Raw genomic sequence first — 10,433 nt, 5'->3', positions numbered from 1 at the left:
CCAGTGAATTAGAATTGCTGTGATAGAGGTACGAAAGTACTATCCGAGATATCCTGGTTGAGTATACATTCTTATATGTGTTGCCTGATTATGTGGTGCATTGATATATGTCATATGATGCATGCTATTATGTCACGTTTATTACTGCACGTTGCATTTCATGTTGAGCCGTACCTCCTTCGAGATAGCCTTTACTGTTGAGCTGTATCTCTTTCGAGATAAGCTATATCTTGGGGCCGCTCAGCCCTGTCTTGTGGACGCATGGACACCGAGAGTACACAGTGGCCGACGGGTCGGGAGGGCTTCGGTGGTCCGGGACATTTTAGGTCCACGTCTGTCTTGTAGTGGATGCAGTGACCCAGAGGTGTACCGCGCGGCACTATCCACTTGGCGCCTCTAGACTGAGCATTGTTGAGATCCTTTTGTGACTCCTGTTTCTTGACTACCCTGGTATCATGATCATAGCATGTGCATTTCATATAGGTCTGTATACTCATACTTTTGTACTGGGCGTTCTTATCGCTCACGTCCTCGGTTTTGTTTATTCTTGGACACCCCATTCCCACGGGGCAGGCCTCAGGTTGGACAGCTCAGGAGGAGCAGGAGGAGGACGTTGAGTAGCTGGTTGGTTTAGTTTATCGGTACTGTTTTGATTCGATATGGTTGTATTGGATATTTTATTTTGAGTTATTCTAGACTTCAGTTGGGTTGTATAACTTTCGTTTGGTGTCAGTTTTCCGCTGTTATCTCTGATTATTGTTATTAGGTTAATTGCATGCTTAGTTTTTGATTAGTAGGTGATTCTGGAACGGGTCACTACACGCATGGACACCGAGAGTACACAGTGGCCGACGGGTCCGGAGGGCTTCGGTGATCCGGGACATTTTAGGTCCACGTCTGTTCTTGTAGTGGATGCAGTGACCCAGAGGAGTACCGCGCGGCACTATCCACTTGGCGCCTCTAGACTGAGCATTTTGAGATCCTTTGTTACTCCTGTTTCTTGACTACCCTGGTATCATATCATAGCATGTGCATTTCATATAGGCTTGTATACTCATGCTTTTGTACTGGGCGTTCTTATCGCTCACGTCCTCGGTTTTGTTTATCTTGGACACCCCATTCCCACGGGGCAGGCCTCAGGTTGGATGGCTCGGGAAGAGCAGGAGGAGGATAGTGAGTAGCTGGTTGGTTTAGTTTTCAGTACTATTCTTTTCGATATGGTTGTACCGAATATATTTTGAGTTGTTCTGATTTCGATTGGGTTGTATAACTACTGTCGTTGGCCATATTTCCGCTGTTATCTCTGATTATTATTAATTAAGTTAATTGCATGCTTAGTTCTTCATTAGTAGGTGATTCTGGAACGGGTCACTACATTTATGGTATCAGAGCATGCTTACGATTTTGGGATATAGATTCTGTTTTGGGATTTTCGTTGACCATTTTACCATTTTCCCCATTCTATCTTGTAGCGATGGCTGACCACTTTGGTGATGAGAGTAGTCAGGGAAGTGTAGGTCGTTGGGGTGACCAGGACGATCGTAGGCGTCATCGTGAACATCGTCATCGTCGGGATGGTCCTAGGCGTTTTGATTTGCACCGTTTCATTCAGATGGGGCCTAAGCCTTTAGTCGGCGGTGAGACTCCCGATGATGCTGAGGATTGGTTAGAGCGCATGGAGAGTTGTTTCCGTGCATTCCAGTGCACCGAGGAGCAGAGGATGGAGACCCTTAGTTTTCTTCTCGAGGGCTGTGCGCGCAAGTGGTGGCGATCGACTTCTGCGCCGATAGTCCAGTCTCAGGGTAGGGTGACTTGGGCCGATTTCCGTGCAGCTTTCATGCAGCTGTATTTTCCTCCAGCCCTTCGCCAGGCAAAGACGATTGAGCTCCTGAATCTTAAGCAGGGGAGTATGTCTGTTGATGAATATCAGCAGAAGTTCTTCGAGTTGTTACCCTTTGCCCCTCATATCAGTGGCAGTTCTGAGGCCAAGTATGACCATTTCCTCCAGGGTCTTAACCAGGAGATTTTTGATCGAGTCACTGTCTGTGATAATCCTACTTCTTATGATGGGTTAGTGAACCGGTGTCGCCAGGCAGAGATCAGTCTCCAGCGTGGTAGGGCTATTCTTTCTTCTAGACCTCCGAGTACTTTGAGCCCTCGATCTCAGTCTTTCAAGAAATCTGGTTCTTCTTCTTCTGGATCTGGATCACGGTCTAGCGGTGTTTTCCGCTTTGGTAAGAAGAAGGTTTCTTGTGTGCATTGTGGGAAGAACCATCCATCGGAGCAATGCCGATCAGCCGCGGGAGCTTGTTTTCAGTGCGGAGAGATGGGTCATCTCAAGAAGAATTGTCCTCAGTTGCGAGGTGGAGTAGGATCTGGTTCCGGATCTCAAACGACTGTTCAGCAGAGGAGGCAGGGTCAGGCAGTGGGTAGTTCAAATCTTCGACCTCGTGCCCAAGGTCAGGTTTTTGCGCTGAACCAGGATCAGGCTGCAGATGAAACGGAGAGAGTCATAGCAGGTACTTTTCGTTTATGCGGTATTCCTGATTTTGTTCTTATTGATACCGGAGCATCACATTCATTCATTTCTGCACGATTTGTTAAGCGTCATAAGTTACCGTATGTTTCTCTAGACGTCATTCTTTCCGTTTCTACCCCGATGGGTCATTCGGTGTTAGCGAAGCGTCTAGTGATGGGTTGTCCCTTAGATTTTGAGGGTAACGAATTGATTGCGAATCTTATGATCCTGGAGATGGAAGATTTTGATTGTATTCTAAGTATAGACCTATTGACTACCTACCGAGCTACCGTGAATTGTTACCAGAAGCTTGTTCAGTTTCGTACGACTGAGAGCTCTAGTTGGTTTTTCTATGGTGAGGGAGCGCGACCTCCGATGCCAGTGGTATCTGCTCTGAAAGCCTGTCGTGCTTTAGAGGCGGGCGGGGAAGGCTACCTCATCTATGCGATTGATTCCTCCACAGGTAGTGTTGGTCTAGACGATCTTCCAGTGGTTTGTGAATTTCCTGATGTTTTCCCAGATGAGATTCCTGGTTTTCCTCCGGTTAGAGAGGTGGAATTTGGCATTGAGTTAATGCCAGGGACTGCACCGATTTCTCGTGCCCCCTATCGTCTTGCTCCGTCAGAGATGAGAGAATTGAAGCAGCAATTGCAGGATCTTCTTGATAAAGGTTATATTCGCCCGAGTGTTTCACCTTGGGGAGCTCCAGTCTTGTTTGTCAAGAAGAAAGATGGATCTATGCGATTGTGCATTGATTATCGCCAGCTGAATCGTGTGACGATCAAAAACAAGTATCCATTACCTCGTATCGATGATTTGTTCGATCAGCTTCAGGGTACCTCTGTTTACTCCAAGATTGACTTGCGATCGGGTTATCATCAGATGAGAGTTAGAGATGATGATATTTCCAAGACTGCATTTCGTACTCGATATGGGCATTACGAGTTTCTAGTTATGCCATTTGGATTGACGAATGCGCCAGCAATGTTCATGGATCTGATGAATCGAGTCTTTCGGGATTTTCTAGATCAGTTTGTTGTGGTTTTCATCGACGATATCTTGATTTATTCTCACAGTGTGGAAGAGCATATCCAGCACTTGAGGATTGTGTTGCAGATTCTTCGCGAGAAGCAATTGTATGCTAAGCTGAGTAAGTGCGAGTTCTGGATTGATCGTGTAGTATTTCTTGGTCATGTGATTTCCAAGGAAGGAATTTCTGTGGATCCTTGCAAGATTGAGGCAGTGCTGAATTGGTCACGTCCGATGACGGTGGCTGAGATCCGTAGTTTTCTAGGTCTGGCAGGGTATTATCGTCGCTTCATCGTGAATTTCTCTCAGGTAGCTAGACCATTGACGCAACTTACTCGGAAGGATGTTCCATTTGAGTGGTCATCTGAGTGCGAAGATAGTTTCAGAGAGCTTCGTCGACTTCTGACTTCTGCACCTGTTTTGGCGTTACCGTCAGGATCTGATGGTTTCAGTGTTTACACCGATGCTTCTTTTCAAGGCTTAGGGTGTGTGTTGACGCAGAATGGTCATGTGATCGCTTATGCTTCCAGACAGTTGAAACCTCACGAGGAAAAGTATCCTATTCATGATCTAGAATTAGCTGCTATTGTGTTCGCGCTGAAGATATGGCGTCATTACTTGTACGGGGTTAAGTTTGAAATTTTTACTGATCATAAGAGTCTGAAGTATCTGTTCACTCAGGCTGAGTTGAACATGAGACAACGTCGTTGGATGGATCTACTTAAAGATTATGACTGCGAGATCAAATACCATCCAGGTTCTGCGAATCTCACAGCCGATGCTCTTAGTCGCAAGGTGAGAGCCTCTGCACTTCAGACCAGTGCTATGATTAGTACTATCCAGGATTGTTGTTCATTGGGATTTAATTTCAAACATCGGAAAGGTATGGAGAGCATTCGTGTTGCTACCATTTTATCTGAGCCAGCTTTGTTCGCTCGGATTCGAGATGCACAGATGTCTGATCTCAAGACTCAGAGATTAGCCCGATTGGTTGGTGGAGATAGCAATTTCCATTATCAGTCTAATGGTCTTCTGTGTTTGTCTAATCGGGTTGTGGTACCAGAGGATGATACTTTGAGGGAAGAGATCTTGGCTCAGGCTCATCGAAGCAAGTTGAGTGTCCATCCGGGAAGCAACAAGATGTATAAAAATTTGAGGACACGATTTTGGTGGAAAGGGATGAAGCACAGCGTTTATCAGTTTGTTTCCAAGTGTCTTGTTTGTCAGCAGGTTAAGGCAGAGCACCGTCGAACGGGAGGATTATTGTTGAACTTACCTATTCCCGAATGGAAGTGGGAGCATATCGCGATGGACTTCATTACTCACTTACCATTGTCTTCGAGGAATAGTGATGCTATTTGGGTAGTGGTGGATCGACTCACCAAGTCTGCTCATTTTCTGCCATATAACCGTGATTTCACTTTCGATCGTATGGCTCGATTGTACATTCAAGAGATTGTACGTTTGCATGGGTGCCAGTTAGTACTGTCAGTGACAGAGATCCTCGTTTTACCTCACGATTTTGGGGTAGTTTCCAGGCGGTATTGGGTACGTCCCTAAGTTTAAGTACAGCTTATCATCCAGAGACCGACGGTCAGACGGAGAGGACTATCCGTACACTTGAGGATATGATGCGAGCTTGTGTGATGGATTTCGGAACCGATTGGCAGGATCATTTGCCTTTGATTGAGTTCGCGTACAACAACAGCTATCATCGTAGTATTGGTATGGCACCATTTGAGGCGTTGTATGGGCGACGTTGTCGTACTCCATTATTTTGGGATGAAGTTGGGGAACGACATGTTGAGGGACCGGAGTTAGTCCAGCAGGCTATTGATAAGGTTGCGATAATCAAGAAACGGATTAAGATCGCTCAGGATCGACAGGCTAGTTATGCGAACACCAAGCGGCGACCTCTTTATTTTCAGCCAGGTGAGAAAGTGTTTCTCCGAGTTTCGCCTTTTCGCAGGATTTTGAGATTTGGTCTCAAGGGTAAGCTGTCTCCAAGATTTATTGGTCCATTTGAAATATTGGAAAGCGTGGGAGATTTGGCTTACAGACTTGCTTTGCCGCCGTACCTATCAAGTATTCATGATGTGTTCCACGTATCTTTGTTGAGACGATACGTAGCAGATGAGTCTCACATTTTGCATCCCTCTGAAGTTCAACTAAATTCAGATTTGTCTTACGTGGAACGACCAGTGCGGATCCTCGATCGCAAAGACAAGGTGTTGCGGAATAAGATCATTCCTCTTGTCTTAGTTCAGTGGCAGCGCAGAGGCACTGAAGAAGCCACTTGGGAGCTAGAGAGTCGTATGCGTTCGGAGCATCCAGAGCTCTTTTGAGTTATGCTTTGTATATGTTTGTGTTTTCAGTTGTAATCGAAATATCAGTTGTATTCAACAACAATTGAGATGTAATAATGATGTTGTTATTTCGTTTTGTTCATCCTCTAAGCCTGATTTCGAGGACGAAATCTTTTAAGGGGAGGAGAATGTAGTAGCCCGAATTCCAAATTGGGTAATTAACGGATTAATGGTGATTAAGAAGGTTTAATGTGTAATTTTGACCGTGGTCATGATCGGACGGACCGAAGATGGTTCGGTAGCACCGAAGAGTTCGGACGATCCGAAGTGGGTTCGGTGGATCCGATCATGAGGTGTCAAAAGTTGATCGACACGTCAGTTTACCTGCAAGTTCGGATGATCCGAAGTGTAGGTTCGGTGGATCCGATCATGAGGTGTCAAGAGCCGATGGACACGCAGGAGTTCGGACGTTCCGAAGTGGGTTCGGTGGATCCGAACATAGCCTATAAATAGTGCTCGGATTTCCTCATTTTGCATTGCAAATTCTTGAGTTGTGTCTCATATTTGAGAAGTTTGGAAGGTTTCTAGGGTTAGTTGTCGGTCGAGCGATAGCCAAGAGCTGCCAGGATTGGTAGCGTAGCGACGCCTGAGTTACGAGGCAATCGACATCAAAGGGCTGTCGACGGACGAAGGTAAACCCTAAACCTTTGGTAGTACTGGTTTTGCTAGTCGAGCATGGTAGTATTGTTCATTGGGTATGCTTTTGATGCGTAGGCTTGTTCTAGACCTGATTAGCGGTGTTGCGTAAGGCTAGGCTTGCTGTGATAGAGGTACGAAAGTACTATCCGAGATATCCTGGTCGAGTATACATCCTTATATGTGTTGCATGATTATGTGGTGCATTGATATATGTCATATGATGCATGCTATTATGTCACGTTTTATGATGCATGTTGCATTTCATGTTGAGCCGTATCTCCTTCGAGATAGCCTTTACTGTTGAGCTGTATCTCTTTCGAGATAAGCTATATCTTGTGGGGCCGCTCAGCCCTGTCTTGTCTTGTGGACGCATGGACACCGAGAGTACACAGTGGCCGACGGGTCCGGAGGGCTTCGGTGATCCGGGACATTTTAGGTCCACGTCTGTTCTTGTAGTGGATGCAGTGACCCAGAGGAGTACCGCGCGGCACTATCCACTTGGCGCCTCTAGACTGAGCATTTTGAGATCCTTTGTTACTCCTGTTTCTTGACTACCCTGGTATCATATCATAGCATGTGCATTTCATATAGGCTTGTATACTCATGCTTTTGTACTGGGCGTTCTTATCGCTCACGTCCTCGGTTTTGTTTATCTTGGACACCCCATTCCCACGGGGCAGGCCTCAGGTTGGATGGCTCGGGAAGAGCAGGAGGAGGACAGTGAGTAGCTGGTTGGTTTAGTTTTCAGTACTATTCTTTTCGACATGGTTGTACCGAATATATTTTGAGTTGTTCTGATTTCGATTGGGTTGTATAACTACTGTCGTTGGCCATATTTCCGCTGTTATCTCTGATTATTATTAATTAAGTTAATTGCATGCTTAGTTCTTCATTAGTAGGTGATTCTGGAACGGGTCACTACATTACATGCTTTATAGTGTTTTATATGATTGCATGTTTCATTGATTTATACTGGGATTATATTCTCACCGGTATATCCGGCTGTTGTCTTGTCTGTATGTGTACTTGACAACAGGTGGGACAGGTCCAGGGTCGAAGAGATGAAGAGCTAGATCGTGATTAGAGTGGTGGCACCGGACTTGGACTAGATGTAGGGTTAAACACTTGCCTTTAGTTTTAAACCCTAGTTTGAATAAATGTTGAAATACAGGATTTGTATTTTATATACTGATATGTATATATGTTGTATGTCACTACGTTCCGCATTTTGAAAAAAAAAAAAATTTAGACCCTGTTGTAATTGATTAATTAGTCCCAATGATGATTAAGAACTTGATTAGCGTCCGGGTCCCCACACATGTATCCTCCATCGTCTCATCCAAGCGCTCTTTCAAGAGCGTATTAGTACTCTTGTGTAATCAATCAATTCAAATTTGAACCTTAAACAATCCCACAATTCATCAAAGTATGTTGAATAATGTGACATTATAGGTTAAATCACGGTGGGAACAAAAGTCATTAGTGGCAACTTAAATGCAGCATTATTGGAAATATAGAATGTTAAAGTAAATAAAAGTTTGAAAAAGTACACTTATTAACTAATACAAGAATGCAGCCTTAATTATGCCTACCAACTTTACTCATACTATATTTCCTTAAAATAAATGATTGCCTTTTGTTTTGTAATGCCTGCATATTCAACCAGTCAGTCCGCATGAAACCATATTATTACTGTTGAATAACATATCCATACAATCAAGATTCTTTATTACATCATATTTACATTAAAAAAATTAAAAAAAAATTCCTCCCCATAATAATGCATGAGAATCTCATAATAAGACTGCCCAAATTCTACATACACATATATACCTACTTAACAAAACACTTGGAGCATAACAAAAAGAAAAAGTGAAACACAAAATAACACTCAAATGGGGAGAAAGTTGTGTGCAAATGTGCAAAGAGGTTTGGATGAAGCATTTTCAAAGAGCAAAGTTGGTAAGTTTTTCAAGTTGGAATCAAGAAAGACTTCTTTTACCAAAGAGTGGCAAGCTGGGACGACAACGTTTCTCACGATGGCATACATTATCACCGTGAACGCTACCATCTTGGCGGATTCTGGTGGGTTGTGCTCCGTTTTCGATTGTACGGTGGAGTTGGGTCAAGCGGCGAGTCCGGACTGTGTGATGAAGCCTAATGTAGGCTACCAAAAATGCCTTGCAAAACTCAAGAGTGATCTTATTGTTGCCACTGCATTGTCTTCTATGATTGGGTCATTTGCAATGGGCTTATTTGCAAACCTCCCGCTTGGCCTGGCTCCTGGAATGGGCCCAAATGCTTTCCTGGCCTATAATTTAGTTGGATTCCATGGTTCTGGGTCCATGTCATACAAGACAGCCATGGCTGTGGTCTTGGTAGAAGGATGTGCATTTCTTGCCATAGCTGTTTTCGGGCTTCGTGCCAAACTGGCTCGGCTGATCCCTAAGTCAGTGAGGCTAGCCTGTGCGGCTGGCATTGGGCTGTTCATCGCGTTTGTGGGCCTACAGGCCCACCAAGGATTGGGCCTCATCGGCCCAGATGCTGCGACTCTCGTAACAGTCGCTGCTTGCAAAGACTCGAACCCAACCACGGGAGAGTGCATCGGAGGAACGATGCAAAGCCCGACATTTTGGCTCGGCTTGGCCGGCTTCCTCATCATATGCTATGGCCTAATGAAAAATGTCAAAGTTAGCATGATATATGGCATGCTTTTTGTTACACTAGTGTCATGGATCAGAGGAACTAGTGTGACAATTTTCCCATACACACCACAAGGAAACTCAAACTATGAGTATTTCAAGAAAGTCATGGATTTCCACAAGATTGAGTCCACTTTAGGGGCCATTAGCTTCACAAACTTCAACACTAGTGAAGTTTGGATAGCCCTAGTGACATTGTTGTATGTTGATGTGCTGGCCACTACAGGTACATTGTACACAATGGCAGAGATAGGAGAGTTTGTCAATGAGGAAGGCGAATTTGAGGGCGAGTACTCCGCATACATGGTTGATGCGGGCACCACAATCTTGGGGTCCATGCTAGGAGTTTCGCCAATCGCCACTTATATCGAGTCAGTTTCTGGGATTCGAGAAGGTGGTAGGACCGGTCTTACGGCATTGTTCATCGGAATATACTTTGGACTATCTATATTCTTCACACCTATGTTTGCCAATGTGCCACCATGGGCAATAGGTCCATCTCTAGTGATTGTAGGGGTGCTAATGATGAAAGTGGTGAAAGATATTGATTGGGGAAACATTAAAGAAGCTGTGCCAGCATTTGTTACCATGCTAATAATGCCTTTAACATATTCCATTTCAAATGGGATTGTGGGAGGGATTGGGATATATATTGCACTTGGGATTTATGATTGTTTTGTGGGGTGGATCCAGTGGATGATTGAGATGAGAAAAGTGGTGGTGGAGGAGCAAAATCAGGTGTCCGCGACGGTGGCCGGAACAAAACATAATCTTGAAATCGTATGAGAAATTTAATATAAGATTTGTGTTATGGTACTTTTTTTTGTTGTTTGAGCTTTGTGAAAAGATGCACAAGTCACCTTGAGATGTGTAATTAGGGAGGACCGCTCAAGGGAACTAGCGCATTTCTTTGATTTCTACATGATGAGTTTCGATCACAAACTTTGATTTTTTATTTGGTTTGGCTTTGTTCAAATTATTATATTAAATATGGTTAAAAAATGATTCGCTTTTTTGTTTTCAACATGGCAAACTAAACTTCAATACAGAATTATATTTATATACATGTAAATTTAATATGAACTAATGATATCAGAGTAATTTTTTACTTGCTATTAATGTTTAAATTTGATTTTTGTTATATTCTATACTATTTTTTAAAAAGAAAATAATGGTATT

General features: G+C 43.9%; 1 protein-coding gene across 1 annotated transcript; it reads left to right on the top strand.

Annotated features, from left to right (window-relative positions):
• The first annotated feature begins 8,300 nt into the window (after positions 1-8,300).
• On the top strand, positions 8,301-10,209 carry LOC140803919 (adenine/guanine permease AZG2-like). Its single transcript, XM_073159760.1, has one exon. The coding sequence runs from the start codon at positions 8,448-8,450 to the stop codon at positions 10,038-10,040; it is 1,593 nt and encodes a 530-aa protein (XP_073015861.1). The 5' UTR covers positions 8,301-8,447; the 3' UTR covers positions 10,041-10,209.
• The last annotated feature ends 224 nt before the right edge of the window (positions 10,210-10,433 follow it).

This window comes from Primulina eburnea, chromosome 10, assembly GCF_022965805.1.
Source record: "Primulina eburnea isolate SZY01 chromosome 10, ASM2296580v1, whole genome shotgun sequence".
In the NCBI taxonomy this organism is placed as follows: domain Eukaryota; kingdom Viridiplantae; phylum Streptophyta; class Magnoliopsida; order Lamiales; family Gesneriaceae; genus Primulina; species Primulina eburnea.
Note: the sequence above shows the minus strand (reverse complement) of the source record. Positions and strands in the feature narration are given on the sequence as shown.

Coding starts and splice junctions, on each gene's coding strand:
- LOC140803919 (XM_073159760.1), top strand. CDS start 8,448: ATGGGGAGAAAGTTGTGTGCAAATGTGCAAAGAGGTTTGGATGAAGCA.